This window comes from Nannobrachium achirus, assembly GCF_963921795.1.
Source record: "Nannobrachium achirus genome assembly, chromosome: 1".
Lineage (NCBI taxonomy): Eukaryota > Metazoa > Chordata > Actinopteri > Myctophiformes > Myctophidae > Nannobrachium > Nannobrachium achirus.
Genome location: NC_137810.1, coordinates 47,881,644 through 47,908,430, shown reverse-complemented (window position 1 = coordinate 47,908,430; position 26,787 = coordinate 47,881,644). Strand labels below are relative to the sequence as shown.

The 26,787-nt window shown below is 43.6% G+C and overlaps 2 protein-coding genes across 10 annotated transcripts in view; one reads left to right on the top strand and one right to left on the bottom strand.

The window, feature by feature from the left end:
• Window positions 1-3,837: 3,837 nt before the first annotated feature.
• Window positions 3,838-9,594, bottom strand: bloc1s2 (biogenesis of lysosomal organelles complex-1, subunit 2). Its single transcript, XM_080726165.1, has 5 exons — window positions 9,388-9,594; window positions 8,420-8,536; window positions 7,870-7,989; window positions 7,505-7,609; window positions 3,838-5,115 (listed from the first exon to the last, which is right to left on the bottom strand). The coding sequence occupies exons 1-5, from the start codon at window positions 9,566-9,568 to the stop codon at window positions 5,084-5,086; spliced, it is 555 nt and encodes a 184-aa protein (XP_080582291.1). The 5' UTR covers window positions 9,569-9,594; the 3' UTR covers window positions 3,838-5,083.
• Window positions 9,595-9,723: 129 nt separating this feature from the next.
• Window positions 9,724-26,787, top strand: part of usp24 (ubiquitin specific peptidase 24) — a 90,793-nt gene continuing 73,729 nt past the window's right edge. For 5 of the 9 annotated variants that reach the window (XM_080734251.1, XM_080734248.1, XM_080734247.1 and 2 more), the window contains exons 1-8: window positions 9,724-11,046; window positions 17,496-17,664; window positions 18,464-18,531; window positions 20,577-20,720; window positions 22,514-22,639; window positions 24,369-24,407; window positions 24,821-24,856; window positions 25,333-25,398. In XM_080734251.1, coding sequence (XP_080590377.1) covers window positions 10,714-11,046; window positions 17,496-17,664; window positions 18,464-18,531; window positions 20,577-20,720; window positions 22,514-22,639; window positions 24,369-24,407; window positions 24,821-24,856; window positions 25,333-25,398 — 981 coding nt within the window. In that variant the 5' untranslated portion in view covers window positions 9,724-10,713. The remainder of the gene's footprint in view (window positions 11,047-17,495; window positions 17,665-18,463; window positions 18,532-20,576; window positions 20,721-22,513; window positions 22,640-24,368; window positions 24,408-24,820; window positions 24,857-25,332; window positions 25,399-26,787) is intronic. The other 4 variants (XM_080734253.1, XM_080734252.1, XM_080734250.1 and 1 more) reach the window with 1 other exon arrangement.

The following is a 26,787-nucleotide window of genomic DNA, read 5'->3' as shown; positions in this document are numbered from 1 at the left end:
GCTAGGTTATCATTTCACCAGGTTAGCATTCACCAGCGTTAGTTTTACTGAAGTTAGGGTTAGAGTTAAGGTTAGGTTTAGGTGGTCGGGTCGAAGCCAAAGCAAAAAATAAAACGTTTTACTCTTATGTACCTGTACACAAGATGTAACAAAAACCTGTCGGGCTGTTGCCTAGGTGGTGAGACTGGGATCACCACATCAGAATCCCTCAACATGGGGAGGGTCGTGCAAGGCTACACACTGAGCCCCTCGCCTCCCTGTACACATGACCGTGTGGCTGGCTTACGTACAGCTCCGACGTCATCATCAAGTATGGTGATGACACCAAGGTGATAGGCCTGATCGTCATGAGAACCTCAAAGAACCAACAGATAACCCGGTCATCAGGCTGTGGGAGCCCTCGCACGTGTTTGTATATTTTTCCACACATATACCTACTTTATATATCTGGACTATACCTGCTGCACTTTTTATCCTGTCCTTCTATTCAATGCGGGCACTACAGTTAGATGGCCATGATAGTCTTACATGCTCTCTTCATCGCCGGTACTCATTTACATCTGTATATTTGATCGCTATTTATCGTACAAGAAGTAGGGCGTGAGTGTTGAAAAACAGAAGAGTGTGTGTGCACGTACGTGTGTACACTGTACACATGTGGGTGCATATTCTCAGCTTTTGTCAGATCTAAGAAGGTGGTCTCTAAGGAAAAGAGGTTGGGAACCACTAGATTAAATGATATCATGGCAACATCTGTAAGCGTCTGTGGAAAAAAGTAAAACATAAATAAACTGCTCTCTCCTCTTGACTATCAAATAAACAATACATGACACAGGTACATGAAAAACAGGCTGCGCTTTCAGCGTAAAACTTTCCACAGCACGTTATCGAAGAGGAATAGGGTTTTCTGGGCCTGCTGCAAGGATCCCTAATCATTAATGTTTGTTTACTGCACGGCGTGCATGCACACCACTAACTCTGCATCTAGGCTCACACACCCACGCACCCACGCACGCGCGCACACACACACACACACACACACACACACACACACACACACACACACACACACACACACACACACACACACACACACACACACACACACACACACACACACACACACACACACACACACACACACACACACACACACACACACACACACACACAAAATGATCCTAATCAGCAGCATACACATTTTTTTTTTTACAGTTACCCAAACCATGAAAACCGCCCCACCATTCACTCGCTCATTCCCAGCCATTAGCATGGTTGCTGCTGGATGGATGCTTTAGAGAAGTATCCCTTAGTAACACATACACACACATACATCTCCCCGGCCTCCTCGACCAAACCCCGTTGCACGTGGGAACACTTTACTCATTAAGGTCTCAACTGGAAATAAATATCTGAAAGAGAAGAGCAGGAAACACTGTTGTGAATGAAGCTCGTTCTCATCTTCTCCCTAGATTACTGCATAATCACTACAACAATGACTGTGGGCAGTCAGAGAGGTCTGACGCACATTGTTTTTATCAGTGTTTCCTCTGCTGTAAAACATGCAATGCCTCACTGTCATGTTTCATAATCACCACGTCTCCGCGCTATCTTAAGGGGGATTTGGGGTAAAAAGCTGATATAAACATTGAACAAGGCATGGGACGATAAGCGATATTATCGTTTATCGTGATAAAAAAACACCCACGATAATCGTATCGTGGAGATTTAATTTGTTGTGATATCGTCCTCTGTCGTCATGCACTGGGATCAATTCACCTTTTATTTGCCGAGCTGCATATCCGGTACCACTTAAACCATATATAACCTAAAATTGGTAAAAGGTACTTATAATATACGTACTTGATACAGTTTTTTTTTCACTCTCGTCTTTGCCAAAAAATAGCTGTTCTACAAGCTCACAACGCGTCACGTTATTTTGGCCATTGTTCCGCCCAAGGATAATGGATTTTGATTATCGCGATAACATCGTAAATCACGATTTCGTTTGTCACAATAATCGTGATATAAAATGTTCATATCGTCCCATCCCTACATTGAACCTCTATTTTTTAACATGTCATATTTAAACCTTGTCACATAATGGTGCAGCATTTCAAATCTATTCTTAGCTCCAGTGCATGCATTGTGAATTTGTGACTGTGTGCTGCAACTAATGCATTGGACCAGAGCTAATCTCTACCCCATGTCCCAGTTCCCAATCATGGGCCTTCTGGTTTCCATCGTCCCCATGTCTCAAAGCCACACAGTCCCAGTACACTTGTTGAACATACCGTTTTAAACACTGCACTTTTAGTTTTGTGCAATGCTAGTACATCTCATGACTTTATATGGTGATGGTACAAAAACCAGAAACCACAAATATTGAAAAGAAAAGGAAAAAAAAAGATAAATCCATGACTACTCTGTCATCCTCTCTAAGCAGATATCCCTTACGCTTGACCATGTGCCAGCACTCCCATTTAGCAGAGGGAAAACAACACCAAATAAAATCCACTTACGGGGTTGATTTGGGGAGGCTATGAGAGAAAACAGGGGGTGCAGGGGGGGCTGAATTCTGCCTCGGGGCCCTGGAGTAAGAGGTATAGGGGGCGAGCGAGACGGGGGGAGAGGGACGGACAGATCACAGAGCAGAGGTAAATAATGTTACAGTATGAATAATGAGCTCCTGCTGCACACAGAGGCCTTAAACTGGCCTAATGACAGAGAACTGTTTCAGATTAGGGTTCTCACAAACACACACGCAGGAGGTCCAATCGGTTCAGATAATCTTGTTGCCAGGAGCGAGGGGATTGAGGGGTTCAGGGACGTGCTGGGCCCCTGATTCAGCCCGGGAAAAAAAAGAGTTGGAGAGGCCCTCATCGTGCTCTATAGAGAGATCTCTCTCTCTATAGCGCTGCTGCTGCGACTCAAAGATTTGCCATTTCAGACAAGCCAGTGGGCCAATTATTGTGCAGGAGTTATATTTCGTCGTTGTCGGGTGGAAACCTTGTATGTCCAAAACCGTTTGTTTTGTATTTATCATTTAAAAAAATTATTTAAACTAGTGAAAACAGCCGATCTACAAGCACACAACGCCTCGCACCGCGAGGCTTTGTGTGCTAGTAGATCTGCTGTTTTCACTACTTTTGTGCAACGGCCTTGTATGATGAAGCAGGGCATTGCTTTGCGAAAAAATGTATAAATTTGAAACTTGGATACAAGGTTTCTGTCCGACAGTGACGATTTACTTTGTTGGCCGCCCAGCCCCCAAAATGGAACGAAGGTCGACATTTTATTATTTTCCTAATGGCCGGCCTGGACAGGCCGGGAATGAACCGGCCGTTCGGGAGTTGTCCCGCTTTTCCCAATGGCCAGCACGTCCCTGGATTGAGGGGCTGCTGCTCTGAGGCAGCTGTAGAGAATGATAGGGAGGGAGGGGAAACGACGGAGGTGGAAGGGAGGCATCCCCAGACACACCTTTACGTCAGTCACCCCATCACTCTCTCTTATACGGGTTGTCAAATTTCACTCCTTGGCTTCTCTGCGTCAGTCTCTATGCTGCTCCCCAGAGCCTTTATTTTATTATTCCCCCTCTCCCTCATTCACACACACACACACACACACACAGCGCAGTAAGGGGGCATAGTTTTAAAACTTCACATCTTTTGGATTGTCCAATGAAAAGCGAAGTGAGTAATTTACACTCTTGCAGGAATAGTTAATGATCTAGTGTTATTAGTGCTTTTAACATGGTGCAGGTCTGCCCTCTAGTGGCAGTATGCGAGGTTGCCGGCACCTTACTTCATATGAAAGAAATCATGCCATAAGATCAATAAACTGAGGTTTATTTAAAAACAAAAACTAATTATGTTTCAGGGTCATCATAACAATGGCAGATACTAACAGACTTGCATACATCAGAACTCAATCATTTTAAATGTTAGAGACCTCTTTCAAAAGGGTTTGCTTACGGTAATCTTAAAATGGGGAACTTCAAACCTCATTCCATTGAAACTGTGATGTTCAGGTGCCTTCAACACAGTAGCTAATAAACAGTAAAGCAAGGAAGCAAAACCACCAACCAGGTAACATTGTACTTGCTGAGAAATGGCCTACTAACCTCAACATAGGTCTTTCCCTGCTGCACATGTGAAGCTACTGAACAAACATGCTTTTCATAGACATCGTCATGAGAACATTATAAAACTAATACCATATTCCAAATAGGACACCATCTGCAGAGAGCTTGATTTGGCATTAGGCAAATTAATAAATATGGCAAGGGGGCCAGGAATGTTAATTGCTAACACTATGTATATATTGGTCTAGTTGTTATTGAAGTGGGCATACTAACAAAAAGAAGGTGGTTGTGGATATTTTCTGATATGTTAATGGTAAATAAAGCAATTTATTTTATGTACAATTTCACTTCACAAGATGCTCTGACAAAGTCTAGAACAAGAACTAAGCAAATGGCTTTTTAACGGCTGGCTTTTGACACATTTGGATTCTAGGGTAAAAACCAGTTGAGAACCACTGCCCTGGATGGAGAAGCGGTATGGGGCTGTTAAGTATGACATCATTTTGTAGGCAGAGGAGAATTTCTGCCCCCAGTTTCCGTGAATCTTTTTACCATTTTTACTATTTACACATTTTTCTTCTCTTTGTTGTTGAAAGGAAAGTGTTAGAATTATACTTTAGTCGTTATTTTTTAGTCGTTGTTTTTTGAAATAGCGAGGGACAGAAAATGCTCTGGGGGCAGATTCTCCTCTGCCTACAAAATGATGTCACGGCTTAAAAGCCCCATTGCTCTTTTCACCTCACTTGTCTTCACTTACACCACTAGTGTCAGGAACACCGAACACTTACACAAATCAAACCAGAGCTGTGCCACAGTTCTAATTAATATGACTGCAATTTCTTCCTTAACAGAGTCCAGGTGCTAGGGTGGGATTGTCCTTTTGTTATCTCAGTCTCAGTTCCCATCCACCCCACAGTTCCTGGCCCCATTGGCAGGGGAGGGGAAGGCAAGCAGCGTGAAAGAGGGTGAGAAAGGCACTTTTAGCCTCAATCCTCCTCCTCATCGCTTCTCTAGTTTCTTGAACTTGGCTTCTGCAGAGATAGGGAGAGAAGGAGTTCACTCACATTGCACCAAGAGGAAGCCTGTTTCTTTGCTCTTAGTGTAGGAGAGCTTAGAATAACAAAATGCACAATCATCTGTGGGGTGAGTGCGCCATCTGCTGTTGTACCTCGGAAAGGACACAGAACATGACCTGACACATGTGCTTGAGCTATTATTAGTCCGTCAACAAATGCCAACAGCAAAACTCCACGCAGCTCCAAATGCCATAAAGGAACACTCCTTGCAACAGTACACCAAGGCCGGCAACCACCAGAACACGGCTAGGGGCAGTTATGGAATCCTACTGATAATGTTATTGACCCAATATCTTTGTGTCCACAGAAGGCTATGGAATAAATAATGTGTTATTTTGTTACATTGCTTTATATTATTTGAACTTTCACTTGTCACTGCATTAGACTGTAATTTGACTAACTTTAAGAAATTGTAAGAAAAAGAAGAGGAAGAAGAAAATATATTATAAGGGTGCTTGGTATATAGATCAGCTCATCTGTATTGGCCATTAACACATCGGCTGCCCAGAATTATTCAACATTTAATTTGCTGGTGCCCATGGCAACCTGTCATTTTACCTACCTTCGAGGTCCTGGCGAAAAAAGTAATCTGAGTAAATGTAATCCAAGTATGTCCTGTTTATTTCACGATAATATTTTCTTTCAGTCAGGACTGTTTTTAAACAATAGTGGGCCACAGCGTTTTTGTAACGGCCGGTAGAAAAGGCCGCGTTTTGAACATGAAGGTGATTTAAAAGCTAGATTAGGAGTAAAGTGCATGTTTGTGCAGCAGTGTTACAGGAAAGTGAACGAGGGAGACAGCACTTCCCGGTCACGTGATCTGCATTTCGGGAAATGGAGTGTTTTTCATCACTGCGGTAGCCTGGTACAGTAGCTACAGTACAGTATAGTTTACTGTACAACGCGTCAAACACATTGATGGGCACATATAGACATCAAAGAGATTGACACGTTGACACCTTGTGGGCATCCGATGAGTTAATTGCTTAAAAATAAAATAAAAAGCATTATTGGTGGCATAATTCTGTCCAATATATTGTACTAGTGTAATGCATTCATTATGTGCCAACAGTAAAGATCATTATAGCTGGCCTAGCTTACACAGTAAAACATCCATTAATTGACTGACATGTCAGTTCAGTAATAAATCAGAACAGGTACTAATAAAGTTGCACTGGTCATCATTTGCAGTATATATGGATTAATAGAGCCTCTGAGGGCTTACGGCGACTGCCGGGTTGATTATTTTTTAAATCACATGCCCATATCATCATTTAGTCACAAAGACACCAGAAAAAAATAGCATGTGATCAATGCAGATACCCTCGCGGCTACATTTGACATGCCGAGTCCTTTTGCGAGGTCGTTTACGGTGAAAGTTCACCCAGTTCAGCATGTGATGGTGGCTCTTTAGCTTCCACAGACTGGTCACATTGCTGCATTAACAGCCCTAGGGATGATAATGCTTCATCCTTCATCCAGACTAAATGAAGGCTAATTATGTGAAGAAATAAGTTTTAAACACACTGATGGAAAGAGACATGGTGGAATCGCAATGACACCAATAACATTGGCATCGGTCGATAATAAGGAACATCAGGTATAAAATTGTAATATTGTGCATTAAATTCACCAATCATATACAGTATATATTTTTTGAATCCCACAATTTTGTAACCCATTTTTCACCCAGTGCCAATTGCCTAAGCTGTAATCCTGGGCTCTACTCTCCTTCTACCAACATGGGGAGGGCCCCGAACTGAGCTCATGCTTCCTTCAGTGCATGAGGAGTGAGCAAGCCGCTTCTTATCACCTGACCGGGGGAAGCTTCCCCGGTTGGACATAGCACGTGGAAGAACACATTATTCCAACCAGTTCCAGTTCATGCACCCCGGCTGGCCAGGGGGAGGCATTATAGAGACCAGGATTACTGCATGTTTTTGTGAGGGTATCTACAGTGGTGCAATGGTGATTCAATGTTTGGGGGGTCGCGAACGTCGCTCAACACCTACTATACAGGTCTATTGATGCATATAGGCTCGATTCTTTGTTAAAACAGTTGTCGAGGTGTGAACTTGGGGGGGTGCGAGACCCCGGCTCAGAAAAGATATGGGTCGTCGGGGCGCGCAACCCAAGACTATGGCAACACTGGGTATCTAACCTAGGAGACACTGGGACAACATGCAAACTCCACACAGAAAAGCCCCTTCGCCAACCCCACCTAGCACTGATGACGCGGAGAGAACGCGCCCCCCAGCGACTCCCGCTCGGTGTGTGAACGTTACATTAACATATGGTGTGGAATGTGTGCTTCTATATTCCCTTGTGTGAAAATGTGATTTACCCAGCTTCTTGGAATATGTGTCCAGTTTGTAGGCGGCCTGTTCCAGAGCAGACACCTGCTCTTCAATCTGATTGATTTGGTCCAGGTAGGGCTGCAGGCTGGCATCTGAAACCCACATGCATGTCAGTACAATCACACAATGGACACGACCTGTTGTATATTTCAGTAATAAGTGTTGTATATTTAAGTTATGTAATGCCATAAACAAAATGAAATCATTAATCACAATTATTTGTATCTCAACTAATATGTCTACTAAAATGTATCACTAATGAAGTAATAACTTCTCACAGTAGGGGGCAGACATGTACATCACTGGGATTTGCAGGAAATGCATCATAAATGCCCTTGAATATCTCACTCACACTTGTTGTTGAGGTCCTGCAAATTGCGGCTGATGTTAATGCTGATATCTTTCATCTCCATGTATTTCAGGCTGGTCAGCTTGTTCATGTTCTCCAACAGACGGTAATCCTCACAGGTGGCTGCAAAGAAAACAAGATTTGAGCGAATGTACACAAATGACAGACGCTGGTTTAATTGTTGTTCTAGTGTAGAATAATATTGGCTTGTATGTTGGTCCTACTGTCAGTTATAATGGCTGTACTTAATGGAACTCTACCACTTGAATTAAGGTCTGCTCTAACAGTGTCTTTAAAAAAACATACTGAAAACATGCCTCCTTTCACAAGCATTTAGACAGGTTCAAATGTGAGTGCAATTATCACATCCTCTCCTTTAATTTCAATACATTCTATCTAAACTCATGTTTGATCTTATTTTATGTTTTTATGTTATAACTTCTATGTTCTTATCCAATTTTTATGTTTAATCTGTACCTATTTTAGTTTTTTGCACATTGTATCTTAAACAATATCGTAGAACATGAATTAAGCCTAAACTACAGCAAGAGACCTGTGAGTTCTCCTTGCAGGAAGACGGCCATCTTGTCAAACATATCGGTGCACAGCTCATTAATGTCTGGGTCTGCAGGCTCCACTGCCTCCTCAGCAGTCTCCACGCCTCCATCACCTAAACAAACATAGAATAACAGCAAGTTATGTCAAGGGGATGTTGAGGGGGTTCCAACCAAAGCTAGTTAATTTCACTATTATTTCATTGGCTAGAAGAAGTTAACCCCTAGAAAGAGAATTATAAGAATGACTATTGAGACCATGCATAGGCTTCAGTGAGTGTACTGTTAACTTAAAGGCCCACTTCACCTCTGGGACAACCTTATTTTATTGTTGTTTGGGACACAATCAACACAATCCTGAGTTATTTTTTGTGTTCAATCTGTGTTTTTAGATATTTTAGTATTTCAGCAGGCATTTTGCATCATTATGATGCATCATATATCAGAAGCAAACTTAATGTTAATGTCTTGTTTCTTTTTGACTCATTGATATGGTTTTTGATTGACAATGATGATAGCCACCTGTGAAATGATGTGTGTGTGTGTGTGTGTGTGTGTGTGTGTGTGTGTGTGTGTGTGTTAATAAGTCTCAATGAGAGCAACCATGTGAGCTAGTGTGCAACAGTGAAGTCTCCACTCTTCTCCACTATTTTGTCAGTGCTGCACAGACCAACGTTACCACTAGTTATTATGGGCCATGTGTTTTCTTTCACAAACAGACTCTCTCCTCAATATTCATAGCAGGAAGGCTGCACAGCTAGCCTGTGTATAGCTAGCCTTAACTTTAACTGTAAAGCCACAGTCAGCCACCCTTACTACTCCCAAAGTAAGTCACCAATGACAAATTACATCTCACATAACTCAAATCCATATTGGTTATTTTCATTCGTATACTTGAAACAAGACACTGTTGTGGTTCTATCAGTGCTACTAGGCTAACAGATGCAAGGGAACATTGTTGGCTCACTGTTGGTGCTGGTCTTTTTGGGTGGAGGAGGCACCGCCACCACACTAGTCTCCACCGCACTGTCCGCTCCTTCTCCGGCGCCTCCTGTGAGGTTCAGAGCCGTGGGGTGAGCAGGAGGTACCCTGGAAATGCTGTCCATTGCGGCGGCCTCGTCTCCCGTCGCGGCCATCTTCCTTTGCATTGTTTCCTCTAACGCCTGTCACATGATTCACATTTCTCACGTGACACTTTCCTCCCCTCCCTCCATCCCTGGAGATGCCACACCCTATTCTTTTGACAGGTGATTTAATGGTTGACTAAAGAATGTTTATTTTTGCAAGGATGCTCTGACTGAGCCTTCTAAATTTAAGGTTGTTTGTGCATTGCACGAAATGTAGTACATTGATTCCAAAGCTAATTTATTTTGGCCATTCAATATATTTAATGTTTATTGTAAATGTATTTATTAAATTATATTTATTGTAAAAAAGAAGAAAAGTACAATTTAAGGAAATACGGAAACGAAAGCAATCCCCCCATGGATGGATGGATGGATGATAAATAAAGCCTGTGATTTTTGCAACCTTTAGGACGGCTATATTTCGCAAAAAAGAAAAGAAAAGCAGAAAGACTGTTCAGGTGGCCATATGGCCTACTTGTGCCAGCAGAGCGTGCAAGTACTGTGATCGGTGCTGTCTGTATGTGGGTGCCGTGCAAGTTGGCATTACTGTCGAGGTGCCAAGTTAACTTGCGCCTTGTTATTTAGCTACATCAGGTCGCACAAAAAAAACAGTACACAGTACTTGCACACTCTGCTGGCGCAAAATTGCAAGTGTATAGTCTGGAATGGATAGCCAAAATATCATGTGAAGCTTGACCAATCCTCAAGCTTGCACCACTCCCCCATTGATCTCAATGGACTTTTGGGGTTTACTCTATTAAAGTGTTATTACTCTATAATAAAGTTGGAAAAGAAAAATAGTACACAGGCACACACTAATAACAGATCTCCACGCTAACAACGCGGCGCATGGCGACGGGTTGTCAGCTTGTAGATCTGTTCTTTTTTGGCCAAGTGTGTGTGACGCACTCTACGCATCCGCGGAAACGTCCAGGCAGGCAGGGCAGGCCAGCGCTGGACTGGAGTGGCGCTGTTGTGGGGAATCCATCGTGTGACAGCAGAGAGAGGAGAGGCTCTAGCAGCAGCACCAGAGCAGCACACACACACAGTGGACTGGTGTAAACATGGCGGCGTGCACGGCAGCTCCAGGGCTGCGCTGTCCACCCCGTCAGTACTGAAGAGTGTCTGTCTGTCTGACTGAATAAAGAGACGTTAAAGCCGGCGACATGGAGACCGAAGAGGAGCAGCACATGACCACGCTGCTGTGCATGGGCTTCCCGGACCCGGCCGCCATACGCAAGGCTCTGCGCCTGGCGAAGAACGACATCAACGAGGCGGTCGCGCTGCTCACCAACGAAAGCCCCGGGCTCGGGTACGGCTACGAGCCGATGGAGAGCGGGCCCGCCCCGGGCGTGGGTTCCAGCGGGGACGGCGGCGGCGGAGGTGGAGGTGGGGGTGAAAGCGGCAGCAGCAGCAGCGGTGGCGGCGGCAGCGGCGGGCGGACCGGGACCGGAGGGTTCGACCCCCCGCCCGCATACCACGACGTGGTGGATAGCGAGGTAAGCGAGGGCCCCGGCCCGGCCCTGCCCGTGCAGCTGATGTGTGTGTTGTGTAATAATTCCACGAGAGAGAGACTACGAGGAGCTGGCAGGTTAACGTTTACTGTGGCATGGGAGAGAGCACACACTGCATGGGACTCGCCCACTTAGCAGCAGCCTCCATGCTACATCCATGCATCGGCTGTCAGAAAGTGGCGGCATGCTGCTTGCTGCACCCTCCAGTTTCCAAGGGGACGAATGCATTTCTAATAAATCACAGTTGCAAAGGCAAAGCCTGGATGTTGACCGCGGTGTACTTTTTCCTAAAACCCGGGACATTGTGTTTGAAGCTTTTTTTAAATACCACCTTCCTCCTCTCCACACACACATGATCATAACTTAACCACCAGCTAATCGAGCTACTAGCTGCTGGAGAGTTAGCTCATACACTGTAACAACGTTAGCAGGAGTAACTAGACCTCTCAAGCAAGCAGGCAACAGCAGTGATAGCTCGTAGTGCTTCTCAAACTTTTTCATGTCAAGGACCCTCATTGACATTTCTGAGCCCGCGGACCCCCATTTGAAAAGATACGCCAGTGACCCCCACAAGAGATTTTTACGGCTCTAGCTGTGATTCTCAACAATTATAATTTCAAGGACCTCCAGTTTGACAATTCTATCTCTGGTACCCCAATTTATATTGTAAAATCAATGTTAATTTAACTCTGAGCGTGTACAAATGGAACCAAATGGACCCGTCCTGAGTCTGAGTTACAGACCCATGAGGGTCCATTTGGTTGCTATAATTTAGCTGAGGACCCCCTGGAACTCTCTAAAGGACCCCTGGGGGCTGGGGGGTCCCCGGACCCTGCTTTGGTTGTTTTAGGCAGGGGAGCGGACAGCGGAGGGGCTTGGGTTGGGGAGGCAGTGATTTTAGCAAAGGTACAACAACAACAGTGGAGGAATGCTACTGTACTGATATATAACGGATCGATTGGCTCAATGCATTACTCTCGGCAGCACTACGAGCTGCTAACGTTGCTATCATGGTTAGCTTCTCCCTTCCATTCCAGTCCAGTCAGTGGCACCCATCAGGCGGCTCCAGGCAGTCAGCCGTCCCCGGGTTTCAGTGCACTGGAACTCGGTGAAGCGGATCGAGCGACTATTTCGCAATTGCTGAGCTAGCGTTGATGTGTGGCCATCTTGAGCAGTTAGATGTCAGACAGTGAAATGAAACTGTCAACTGTTTTTATGACATTGGTTCTCAAAGGGGGGTCCGGGGACGTCCAGGCCAGGGGTCCTTGAGGGGGTCCCAGGGGGTCCCAGCTAAATGATAGTTAGGAACCAAATGGACCCTTATGGGTCTGTAACTCAGAGTGTACAAATTGAACCAAATGGACCCGTTAAGGTCCATTTCTCAGAGATTGGGGTCTCAGAGATAGAAATGCCATTAAATGGGGGTCTGTAGCCTAATGCATGTCAAACTGTGGGGGGGGGGGGGGGGGGGGTGAAATTAACCTGGTTGAGAATCACTGCTAGAGCCGTAAAAATCTTCTCTTATGGGGGCCCCAGGCATATATTTTTAAATGGGGGTCCGCGGGCTAATAAGTGTCATTTTGGGGGTCCTTGACATGAAAAAGTTTGAGAACCACTGCTTTATGAGATCAAAACAACCAGGCATATTAGCAAGCCTCCGCTTATCATCACTGATAAAGTGATTGAGTTATTAATGGTGCTCAGCAATGATCAGCATGGTAGTAGAATGCTTGTCAGCTACGCACTGGCCAGGCCGGTGTGGGACATGGAATCTGTGGGGACTGTCTTTGATGTCACACAGTGTTTTGACACAATCTGTCCATAAAACAGTCAGGGAGCCATATGACATTTGTCAATCATTACCAGGTGTCAGTTTGAGCTGCAGCATACTTCAACTGTCCTGGCTTGTGTGTGTGTGTGTGTGTGTGTGTGTGTGTGTGTGTGTGTGTGTGTGTGTGTGTGTGTGTGTGTGTGTGTGTGTGTGTGTGTGTGTGTGTGTGTGTGTGTGTGTGTGTGTGTGTGTGTGTGTGTGTGTGTGTGTGTGTGTGTGTGTGTGTGTGTGTGTGTGTGTGTGCATGGTAAAATGGTGTATCAGAGGATGAGAATAGCAGTTAATATGAGAAGGTTATGGCAACAGAAGAGCTTTAATTGACTTGTTTTTAACATTACTGGCAACCGGTTTGTCTTCATTTTAGGAACCCTCCTTGCTTGGACCTGTTGCTGTTGGTGAGAAATCATAGTAATGGGATGTAGCCAAAAGATAGCCAGTCAGTGGTTCCTTGTAATATCATGTCAGCTTTGAGGTAATGCATTGAAATGCATTTCATTTCGATGAGTGTTAATATAATGCACATATAAACACGTTGGAGAAAGCCACTATATACTGTATATATAATAATTGAACCATTTACCATATATAAATGCACCATTTCATGACTCACTGATGGCAATGTTTGAGTGATGGTGACAACATACACAACTACATTGTCAGACTGTTTGCACTGAGTCACCCATCATGTATATAGGCCTACCGCCCTGAGTGCTGTCTTACATCTCCTCCTACACCCTGTCTGTAACCATCACTTCACTTTCACTTTCTGTCCTTACCTCATTCTCTGATGCTTCTTCTCACCGCCTGGTGTGGTGGTGGTGTTGTGATACAAGAGAGACAAACTAGTCTGTATAAAAAAGAAAACCCTGTAGTGGATCATTTGAAAAGCATATATATACACATATAAACACACACAGCTGCAGTTAGGAGTTCAGTGTCTTGTTCAAGGGCACTTCGACACTAACCCAGGAGCCAGTGCCAGGGATTGAACCAGGAACCTTCCTATTCCCAAGCGGCTTCTCTACCAACTGAGCCACTAATCCAGCGTCCATTCTTTATATGTAACCTTTAGAGAAACATTACTGATCTGGGCAGTCAGTTCCAGTTATGTTGTAAAAACAATTATGGGATAGCACTTGTCGGTGCGGTTATGCTTGCAGAATTAGCATGCATTGTGCAAGCAAAATGTTTTGGGCCCTGGCTCTAGCCTTCGTTAGCGGTGAAATTTATAATCAAAAAAGCAATTACTTGATCACCATTTTTGATATGGTGTACTTTGTTACCGCTTTATCACCACTTTATGATCTAAATTCATCACATAAACCAATAATGAAAAATAAAAATAAAATGGTGGTTAGTTGGAGCCCTAACCATCTGTGTTCCATCATTGTCAGGTGCGATCCTGTTCTCGAATGTATTTCTGCATGAGGGCTCTAACAAATCTGAGAGCAGTGGACCAGAACCAGATCTTCTACTCCCGCTCTATCGACACAATCATCACTATACAGAATTTGTGTAAGATTTATAATTACATGTGAGAAAGGGGTATCCATACATAGCAATCATCCTCTTTCATTCAGACAGATTTTGCTCTGCTGTGTTTGTGCTCAGAAGGCATGTCACAGGTCGCTGGCCCCATGTCACTCTCCTAAATTTAGCCTATGCAGTCTTTCCACAACACAAACACAAACACACTGCAGGCTTTTCTTTTTTCTTACGTCCCAGGAGGGTTGCGGGGTGCATAGTAACAGACTGACTGGGGGCTGAGTTACCTCTCTGCACCCTGTGACAACCGTGTCGTCCCTCTTGTCCCCTTGAGAGGACAATGTTTTCTCCAAACAGTTACAGGTCTGAAAACATTTGGCTCCTCTGCAGCTTGTCTGCATCTTTTGTTTCCTTTTGATGTGCCAAATGTTTAAATCAAAGAACTATTTACAAGGGATAAAGGCATTACTGCGGTTTGGGATACAAGGACAAGGCCATACATTAAAATAGAGGGGGAAAAAATGCAGTTGACACATGATTAAAGAGCTCTGATTGAAGGGGCGTCTGGGTGGCGCATGGATAAAGTTCCTGGCCACCCCCGTGGACTCGGGAGACTGGGGTTTGAATCCTCCACAGTTCCCCCTGTCAAACAAACAATCGATGAGAAGCTGGTTAGGGAGGGTGATCTCTGTCACTACACTAGTGACTCCTGGTTGGGGTGTCTGTTCAGTAGGAATGACACACTGTGAGCTTGTAGATCTGCTACTTTTGAATAGCCAACATATAAATGGATTCAGCATTTAAAATGATTGTGATGCTATATTAACTACTTTTGCTGGGAACCCCCTTGAACCCCCATGGGGGTCCCCAGACCCCACTTCAGACTGGTCTACACCCTTCCTAAGACCAAACGGTAGGGTGCATTCAGTGCAATGTCTTTATCTATTATCTATGCTGCTGCATTGTCTGAAGGAAGCCAAACCAAAATAAGTTTTACTCTTTATTGTTACATCTTGTACACAAGCTGTAACAATAAAATACAACCTTGAACCATGAATACAATACATGAGGGAATTGCTGTAACGATAAAATAGGGAGTAGGAAAATATTTCTCATTGTGCAATGGCTTATTCCACAGCAGGCAAGCTGCTGTGGAATGTCTCTCGCCAGGCTTACGTTTGACATTAGTGTTCATCTATCTATTCGACGCCCACCGCTGGGTTGATCTCTGCCTCTCAATGCCCTGCACACTCCCATTCATCTTTTCTCTCTTACATTTCTTTGAGAAGGGAGGAGATGAAATCTGATGCCTCTCTCTCCGTCTTCAACTCTTCCGCTTCCTCCCAGTCCCTCCTGCTGGAGTGCTCAGTCCATCGCCATATAGAGAGATGTGTAAGATATCGCTGTTGTCAGGCAGAAACCTCTTATCTCTTTACATCTTTTCGTAAATTAATGCCCTAATTGACCATACTACAGCGTCACACGGAAGTATCAAAAGTAGCAGATTCACAAGCTCGAAACACAACGTGAAGCGATGCGTTTTGAGATTGTCGATCTGCTACTTTCGCTGCTTTTGAATTTGAATCCTGAAAAGTAACAGTTTAGATAGACTTATGAGGTTCCCACCCGACATAGAAGATATGTATCAATATGCAGTGAAGTGAGTGCAACAGGAGCCTAACGCATTTCTGATTCTGATTATATGCTAATATGTGGAGATTTATTAAAAAACCAAACGCTACAATTTAACCTAACCATATTGTCCTGGACCAATATTTATCCTGGTTCGTATAGTAACTAGTAGTATAGTAATAGTAGCCATGGGAGGACTGGACAGATTATACAGTTTTACCATAGTTTATACTATTTTTGTAATGTAGGGCTGCTTTCTTAGGCTTAGGATCTCTCATCAAAATAGTCACTAGGCCCAACTTGCATCATGTAACCTAAATTGCCTGTAATGTAAGTCATCAGTTGATGTCGAAGGAAGCTTTGCTGGAAAATTGTCGATCTGCCCTTGGGGATTTGGCTGAGAGCGTCGTTCCACTGGGCAACATTACTTCACAAGAGAGAGTTGGCAGTCTTAACCATGAATATTCAAATCACTTCATGAATATGTAAACAACGACATGATCTAAATAATTCAATAATTCTTCTGTCCCTCCCTGCGCACAGATTCGGACCCTAACGACTAGCCAGCTAGTTTGTTGTGCTGTGGTGGAGCTTTCCATTTTCAGTGATGATGGATGAGTCTCTTATACCTAGCCATGGAAAATGCACAAGCTACAGAAGAAGATTTGACACTTGGAAAAACGTAATTTAAGCATTTCTCAGACTTAACTACATGTCAGGTGCATGAAGGCTGATATTAACGAATGGCGTTAAAGCGGGCCTTCAGCATTCGTGATGCAACTGCAAATGAGACAATTCCACCGTTACACGGTTGTTGATCATTATTTTGTAGTTTTTTTCGCATTCGCATTCTTCAGAGGGTGACTCTGTCACACGTGCAGCCAGCCAGTCTGTTCGACATTAGCAATTATGTTCAGAAAAGCACAGGAGAGACAAATGCTTGCCTAGAGACAGCGTTTGAGATTCAGGAGGAGAGACGCGAAAGCCACAGCGTAAAAGGGACAGAGTGATCCGGTCAAGGGCAGATCAGGGAGGAGAGGATGTGCCTTCTAAATGACTGCTATTACTCTTCTCCAGAGGGAGAGGGTCAAGAGACCGCATGGTCAAATCTAGTGTTAACCACCTAAGCCCTATCTTTTACTCCCATCGTATGATGGTGTCGCGTGAAAATAGACACTCTACAAGCTGAAAAAGGATTGCATCGCAGCATGTTGTGAGCTGGCTATTTTTGAGCAAAACTATTTTAATGTAGTGGGGCTTAGGATCTCGCCCAGTGAAAGCTTTTCCCCACAATGGGGTTTAAGTGGTCAAGATTTTGAATAAAAGTGAGTCAGGCATTTCACTTAACCCCTGTCTCTCTCTCTCTCTCTCTCCCCCTCTAAAGCAGCACTAGACATAAGTGCCGCTTATGTTGTTTGTGAACAATCAGCCAGTATATAGAGTATAGCTAAAACCTATCCTATCCTTTGTATAACGTGTGTTGCAGAGGAGTAACGATGAGAATGGGAACTGCTCCGGGGGCAGCATGGAGTTCCCCACCACCAACCTGTACGAGCTGGAGAGCAGGGTCTTCACCGACCACTGGTCCATACCTTACAAGAGAGAGGAGTCCCTGGGCAAGTGTCTCATCGCGTCCACCTGCCTCGCCCGGCACGGTAAGCTTGCGTGTGTAATGTGTGTGTGTGTGTGTGTGTGTGCATGACTTTGCTGTTGGGCAGAAACATCTTATCTCCATATTCTAACAAGTTGTTTTCCCCCTAAATTAACACCATACTTGATCATACTACAGCGTCAGACGAAAGCATCAAAAGAAGATCTGCAAGCTCGAAACGTGGCGCGTAACGTGGCACGAAGCGATGCGTTATGAGCTTGTAGATCAGCTAATTTTTATACTTTTGAATCCTGAAAAGTTTTGGACATGTGAGGTTTCTGCCCGACAGAGACAATGTCACATTGAGTTTGGATGTTGTTGTGTTTTGTTTGGGGGTCTTTGATGCCTTTCACGCACAGTTATTTTGAATACCGGCATTTATACAGCTCAATCTGCTGTTGCTCTCCTGCAGACAAATTCTTATGGTTAACCACTTGAACCCTGTATATGGTTGACCGGAGTCCCTCAGGGCTCTATGCTTGGGACTTTTCTGTGATTGATGGGGAAAGCTTTTGCTGAGTTCAATCGTATATTTTCAGCAAACGCTTTCCCCACGATACCGATGCTGGGGTTTAAGTGGAATAAAGACCTTTTAAACGCAGAGTCTGATTTTCCACACGGAAAAAAATATAAATGAATATGTGGTATCTCTATGACGTCATGCACACCTTGTCTTAATTTGTCCAGATTCCGACAATATTGTCTGGTTTTACCATGCAGAAAATCGCATCCTGTGAGCAAAGGCCTTAAAAATGTGAGTCAGGCACTTAATCTCCCTCTCTCATACTCTCTCTCTCTCTCAGGTCTGGCAGATGCAGATGAGAACTGTAAGCGCTTCATGGATCGATGCATGCACGAGGCCTTCAAAAAGGTGAGAGGTCATGAGATCATTCGCTCCACCTGCCCTTCAGTCAGTTTGTGTGTGGCATACCACATGCGCGTGGCGCTGTGGGGCAGATTCTGTCTCGCATGTCAGACCCTTCCCAGTCGTCACAACCAATTTCAGTAATTTGGAGTTCATGGAAGTCTTCTATGGAAGCATGTGGCGCACTGAAAATAGCATAAGCTCACAGTTGTCAAAGCAGAATAGATGTTCAGAACAGCATCTTCCATGAAACATGAAAGGTCATAGCCCCAATCAGTGATTATTTTTCAACTGGTTGGCTGTATGTAGAACAACAACAACAACAACATACTGGGTTTAGAATGATTATAATAATAGCTAAACATGGTCATCGTACACACAGTTCTGTGTTAACGTTTTTTATGAAACAGAGCGCAAATTTCCCAGTTTGGAACCAAGTAGTTCAGTGACATGAGATTTATGTTTGCTTTGTTTTATTTTTTTTATTTTGTACACAGCTCACATTGAGCATATATAATAAATAATTCAACATGGTGTTTTCGATGAGAAGTTGCCAATGCTCATCTACTGTAGTGGTTCTCAAACTTTTAAATTTCAAGTTATTCCCTTAAAGCCCTTTGCACACAGGACAGTTGCGTTTTTTTGTTGTTGTTTTTTTCGTTTGTTGCATGAATAAAACGCATTGGATTTGGTGTGCAATGCTGTGCGGAATCGGCGCTGAAGATCCCAAAAGGAGTCATAAAAGGAGTGATGAGTTTTTAAAAAAACGCACGGCCACAGCCACTCGTCGCACGGCTAATTCGGATCCGGTGTGCATGAGGTCGTAGAGAATCATTGTTTTCTTTAAAAAAATGAAATTGTCCGTTTTATCCGTGCAGATAAACGCGCCTGTGTGCAAAGGGCTTTACTCTGACAGTGTACAAATTGAACCAAATGGACCCTCTAGGATCCATTTGGTTCCATGTACACTGTCAGAGTTACAGACTTGTAAGGGTCAATTTAGACCCCCTTAAAGGAACCCTGAGAGTCCTTGGAATCCACTTTGACAACTGGTTCTCAGCAAACATCTCTCTTCTCGTTTACAATGACAGCAAGAGAATGCATTAAGTGTCACACAGCATTGCCCTTAAGTCCCTCTGCTACCACTCATAAATGAGTCATAAACAGGGCTAGTTTGCAGAACATGGCTTACTATGTTCCACTAAGGGGTCATGTGATGGCCAGCCAGTCACTGTAGCTCTCGGGTGCGCTACATGTCCATCCATCAGTAATGTTAATGAGTGCTTACAGCAAAGCTAGATGCCTTGCACCTTGCACAAGTCAGCGATTCACATTCACACAGTAGTGTTGTTTCAAAGGTGCTAATATGTTTGGTGTGTTGCCAGCAAGCATACCTGATCGCTGCTGACCAATGCTAGCGTGCTGCTTTCTCTGTCTTAACCACTCTGTTGTTGTCGTCGTTTCACAAAAGTGTGTGCCCTAACATGTATTGTTGTAAAAAAAATTTTTTTCTAATATGTGCCATGTAAACTTAACATACAAAATGGTAATGCTGATCTTGTATTGTGTTTTAAAACCGAAACTTATATATTTCTGACTGGACTGCTGACAACATATAAAGATGTCCATATGTTTAACTTGATAATGGTCAGAATTGATTATGAAGATAATTGTTAGTTGCAGTCTTGCAGCCTTGGTTCCACTACATTAATTCAGATTAATTTACACAGATTGCATGGTTCATTCTTGGCAGGCTGCTGCACATAGCTTGTAACTGGGAGACAAAGATCTAAATTACGTTGTTAAAAATGTATTAAAGACCTTGCACACAGAGTCTGGTGACATTATTTTATTGATAATCGTTTTTTAACGTATCGGAAAAAGACGAGACTACAGCAGCCAGTTTCAGGGTAGGCGTGCAGGAGGTCAAATTCTGAAGCAAGGGCCTTAAATGCCAGTCACTGTTGGGTGCTGTCTTGCTGTGTTCTCATTGATTTTTCTCTCTCGTGCCTCCTCTCCCCTCTCTTCCACTCTCTCTCTCCCTGTAATAGCTGCTGACCAGCAGCGCGGTACACAAGTGGGGGACAGAGATCCACGAGGGCATCTACAACATGCTGATGCTGCTGGTGGAGCTGGTGGCAGAGAGGGTCAAGCAGGACCCCACGCCTGTCAACCTGATGGGCGTACTGACTATGGTGAGAGGGCGCTGTGCCTGTCGCCATTTTTGCTTAACCCATGTAGGACTAGAATTATTGACTGCTTTAACTATTGAAAAATAGCAGATATACAAGCTCACAGCGCGGCACCGAGTGCCGCGCTGCGAGCTTGTAGATCTGCTATTTTTGAAAAAATCAAGATTTTTTTTTTTAAAGTCTTTGTATATATTTATTTAAAAGCGAACGTTTGTATCTCAAATATTTGCTTCTGGGGGGGTCCCTGGAGCAACATATTTTGAGATGGGGTTTGCGGCCAAGTACCTGTAATTTTGGGGGTCCTTGACATGAAAAGGTTTGAGAACCACTGATTTAGAGGAAGGATTTAGAAGTTGGGTCAAAGATCGAGTCAAAGATATTCAAAGACTTGCACACATTTTCACGATTTTTCAGAAATAGCAGATCTACAAGCTCGCAGCGCGGCTGTGAGCTTGTATATCTGTTATTTTTCAATAGTTAAAGCACACAATAATGGTTGAAGTGTTTAAAATCTAGCGCGACTCGGGCGTGTTCCAGGTATTTGAGAGTTAACCCCATTAACCCCCATTGAGGCCGATTCTACAAAGGGCACGGTCACGTCACACTTTTAGTCTACCTATGAGGGTGGATTCTGACAATGCATTTCAATCTGCTGCCATTTGCAGATTTTCTTCAAAAATCGTTCATTCCCATTGAAATGCATGGGCAGAATCCGCCCTCATAGAATAAAAGAGTGGTGTGAACGTGCCTTCCTGAAACCTTGCCAAGGACCCCCAAATTCATATGTATTTGGCCACGTACCCCACCGAAAAGAAGATTTTTATTAAACAAATTCAAAATGAACACTTAAAGATTTTCAAAAATACCTGTTTTTTGAATAGCGAACGCTAAAATCTAAAATGACACGGATGCTTTCCCGGCGGGCTAAGTTATAGTCCGTCATATGTCAGTTTCCCCAATCTCAAAATAGCCACGCTCAAGACGAAACACGTCGCGATGGGACAAGTGAGCTTGTACATATTGTCGCCATTGCACGACAGAGTATAGTCAAGCTTTTGTCTCTTTCGCTTACACTCACTCTCTTTCTTAGACTCACTCAATTTCTTAGACTCACTCTCTTTCACAGTCCCTCTCATAACTCTCATTGTTTATTTATAGTCGACATAAACACGTTACGAAACACGCCGCGATTACAACACATTTTATACGTCAGTGTTTTCTCTTTCTTGCCCCTTGTGACTCTCTTAACACACGCAATGAAATGAACATGCTTTGAATGTTGCTGCGTCATACGTAGGGCTGTCACGATTATGACATTTTACATGACGATTAATTTTCTCTCAAATAAATGCGATTAACGATTTAATTGTGTTTTTATCGTTGACAATTACATTTCTGTGATTAACGATTTAATTGTGTTTTTGTCGTTGACAATTACATTTCTGTTTGGCTTGTAGGCTTTGTAGTTGCACATGGCAGATATGACACATAACCTTAAATATACAATGAAATTACTGACATATTTGACAACTTTATACTTAAAAAAAGAACGTTGATAGTGGAAATAGCCGATCTACAAGCCCACAACGCGTCGCATCGAGCTTGTAGATCTGCTATTTCCACTATTTTTGACTTTCTTAAAAATATATGAACATTTTTCAACATGGAAACGGTTATGACGATTATGAAAAATAATCACGATTAGACGATTATGTAATAATTGTGACAGCCCTAGTCATACGTCATAGTTTAGATTTACTGTTTGGCTTGTTTCTTGTGGTTGTGGTTTCATCCAGGCCTTCAACCCTGACAACGAGTACCATTTTAAGAACCGGATGAAGAACTGCCAGAGGAACTGGGCCGAGGTGTTTGGAGAGGAGGCCAACATGTTCGCCGTCTCCCCCAGCAACACCTATCAGAAAGTAAGACACCCTTTTGTTTAGTATCAACTTCTAAAAGACGATATCTCAACTCTTTCTGGATCAGGGCCCACTTGGAAATCTCTTGGCCGCCGTGTTAAGTGGTCAGTTGGGTGGGCCTCGTGCAATTTCAGAGCATGTTTCTGTAATGATCAGTCGATTATGCTCTGACTTGGATCAATGGAACTAGAACTGTATTTATCGGTGTCACGGTGAAAACTCATTTGTGAAGATTTTATATGGGGGGGAAAATATCATATATATCAATATATCAATATATACTTAGTGGCAGCCTACAGAATACAGATGGTGCTGATTACCTTTTGCAATGTAAGGATATATTCCATAATCCTGTGTCAATGTCGTCTCCAAAAAGAAGGGGAAAAAGCATGCGTTACCTGCTTTCCTCCTGCCTAGTCCAGACGGTCATATCAGACTGGATATTGTCTGTGATTTTGGATATTGTACTATTGTAATTGATTTGGCTTTAGTGTTCTTCTAGCTTATTGGTACTCAAATTGAAGTATGTCTTGTAGGCCTACTTGGCCTGAAAAAAAGGGTATTGGAGCAACCCTATTTTCTAGTTCTTAGCTAAAGAAATCGGTATCGGAAAAATCGGTTTTGGCAGGTCAGACCTTCATAAAACCGGTGGATCTGTATCGGCCAAGAATTTTGCAATCCGTCCATCTCTAATAAAAAGAATCAAAAGACCTGACCTTTAGGGGGGTGTGTGTGTGTGTGTGTGTGTGTGTGTGTGTGTATGCGCGTGTGTCAGTGGACCAGTGTTGTGTATCCACACGTGTAGGAAGGAGTGCATGGGGACGGTGCTTCCATGAAACTAGAGTGTGTGTACACATGTCTCTTGTCTGCGGCCTGTAGGCAGGTCGGAGGTCAGCCAAATGGGCTCTTCCTGGCCTCCAGAGTTGTGTAACGGAACCGCAGGGACTGTGCAGGATGTTTGACTGACACAGCAGCTGTCAGGAAGTCCAAGACCACTCTGTGTGTGTGTGTGTGTGTGTGTGTGTGTGTGTGTGTGTGTGTGTGTGTGTGTGTGTGTGTGTGTGTGTGTGTGTGTGTGTGTGTGTGTGTGTGTGTGTGTGTGTGTGTGTGTGTGTGTGTGTGTGTGTGTGTGTGTGTGTGTGTGCGCGTGCGTGCGTGCGTGCGTGTATGTTTTGAGTTGGTCCATGCGGGTGTGTGCAGTGTTTATTTAACTCTGAGAGTTACCTTTAAAGGCCAAACTACTTCCCAAACTTCAAAGACGTCCACAATCACAGCACACAGCACGTCCACTAATCACGTCCAACCCAGATTTGGCTCAAACAAAGTGTTAAATTATCATTCTCCTGCTATGCCACAGCGGCTACCCACGGCCTTAAAGGAGTGTAAATCCCTGCTCTCCTCTAAAACCGCTCTGAAAGAACACTTACAGGTGGCTAAAGCCTAACCCCCCCCCCCCCCCCCGACGTGTTTACTGTAATTATATTTATTTCTGATTTCTGTTATATGATGTGTTTTTTTTGCATAGCACTGTGTTTATTTGTCTGTCATTTAATGTCTCTATGAATTGAGTGCAAAAGGACCCCAATGTACTGTACTGTACTGAACTGTACTGTCCTGTGCTTTTCCTTGGCGAACTGCTTATAGTGTTCAATCAATCAATCAATCAATCAATCACTCTTGAGTAACAAATGGATAAATAAACACTGAGGATTGTATTATTTCATTATTATAGGAGCCCACACCTGTCAACCTGATGGGAGTACTGACTATGGTGAGAGAGCTGTGCCTGTCGCTATTTTGCTTAATAACCCCATTAAGACCTGAGGCTGATTCTACAAGTGCCTTCTAAATCAGTAGTTCTCAAACCTTTTCGTGCCGCGGCGGAAAACCCCAAATTGATATGTGAATTTGGCCGCGGACCCCCATCTGACCCCCAGAAGAGAATATCTGTGTTAAACAAATTCAAAAACGATTTCAACATTTTTCAAACACTTTCGAGGTTTTTCAAAAATGTCTGAAAATTCATGACTATATTTTTTTTCTGTTTGTGTTATTGTGTGTGCGTGTGGGGCCGTTTACATTTTGCTGTGTTTGTGTTTGAGGTGGTGTGTGTGTGTGAAGTGCAACAGTCCCCAGAGAATGGATGGATACAAACTGTACACTGAACTCATTTGTTTGTTGCAGGAGCCCCACGGTTGGCTGGTTGACCTGGTTAATCGAGTGAGTATTACGCACACTCACACTCTCTCTCTCTACTAGGGATGGTATACGATATACGCAATATTATCGTTTATCGTGATAAAAAACATTCACGATAATCGTATCGTGGAGATATAATTTATCGTGATATCGTCCTCCGTCATGCACTGGGATCAATTCACCTTTTATTTGCCGAGCTGCATTATCCGGTACCACTTAAACCCTCTATAATTGGTAAAATGTACTTGATATACGTACTTGATACATCCTTTTTTCACTCTATCAAAAGTCTTTGCAAATGTTCCGCCCCAGGATAATGGATTTTGATTATCGCGATAATATCATAAATCGCGTTTTCTTGGGTCACAATAATCGTGATATGACATTTTCAAATCGTCCCATCCCTGCTCTCTACGCCAGAATACTTAAATACTTTTTCAGGGGCCCTCATTCTATGTCTCCCCTTTCCCCTCCTCTTTGGTCCTTTTGTTGTGCAGTTCGGGGAGATGGGAGGATTCACAGCCATCCAGACCAAACTCAACCAGGATGAAATAGAGATTGCGGTAAGAATGTCCTCCTCCTCCTCCCTTCTTCCACACAAACTCTCTGAACTCTGAGACATTGGTTCTGCTGAGGAAGGAATGAAGAGGTGCTGAACGTAGCATCGTCGGGTGGAAACCTCATGTGTCCACAATTGTTATGTACTTTTCAGGATTCAAATTCAAAAACATCTGTCGTGTGACGCTGTATGATCAAGTAGGCCGTTCATTCACGGAAAAAAAAAACATAAAACGTTCAAATATGGAGATAAGAGGTTTCTGCCCGACGGCAACGATATTCAGGTCAGGGAGGCCGTCCGGCTCACGCCTGGACCAGTGACACCGGAGGCTGTTCATTCTGTCAGTGTTGATTGATTGATACGCATGCCATGCACACGCACACACACACACATACACTGTACACTAGGGGTGCCACGGTTCGTTTAGCCCACGGTTCGGTTCGTACCTCGGTTTTGGGGTCACGGTTTCGGTACGGTTCGGTACGCGTTTTGCATTAAAAAAAAAAAGAAAATTACTTTCCAAAAATCTATTTTTATTTTGCTTCTAAGCGAATTGAATTATGACAGTGCCTCTTAGCCTTAAGGTGGGTTAAAAAAATAATAATAATATAAAATTAAAATAAAAAGGGGGAAAATTATTTTCTTTTCTATTATCATTATCATCAATATTGGCCATCGTCTTCAGTTTCAAAGTGCTTTATTTATGAACAAATTGTTTTGCACACAACAAGAGATACTATAGTAGGCTACAAGCTTGAGCAAATAGCCTCTGTAAGTTTTCATTACTATAACCAAAATAGACGGGTGTGTTCACTGTGTTGCCAAACTTTGCGAGAGGAATAAGCAACCAGATCTATGAAAACAAGGCTTAAATAAGTGAATATAGGCCACGTGAGGTCTTTAAACCTATACACGTTGGCTATTTGAAAGTGGCCGAGCCGATCTACAAGCTCACCACCGCATCCACCATTATTTAGCCTACAAACAACTTTACATAAAAACAAGCTCAACGTGGCTTATAATAATCAGACATGGCAACAACACTCACCATGCGTTGTTCCTCCAGTCAGTCAGTGAGTGAGACTAGCGGGTGTCTGACACTCTGGCTGGGGGCTACGCTACGTTTGGCTTTGTTGCTTGCTAACGCTGCCTGCTATGGTCAGTCTAAAAACAGACTGTAATGATGTTTGGGACTAACAACAACAAGCAGATTTCTCCTGGACTTGTTCTCCATGTTACAACAACTACAATGCGTGCGCTCCGCACTGCACAGCTTAGCGCTAGCTGCTTCGTTTTGTTTTTCTGTCTCTGTGAGGACTCTCAACTGCTTTGCTCTGCTGCGAGTCGGCTCTTGTTACAGAGTAGGTGGGGGTGAGGGCTACGGTGATGGGAC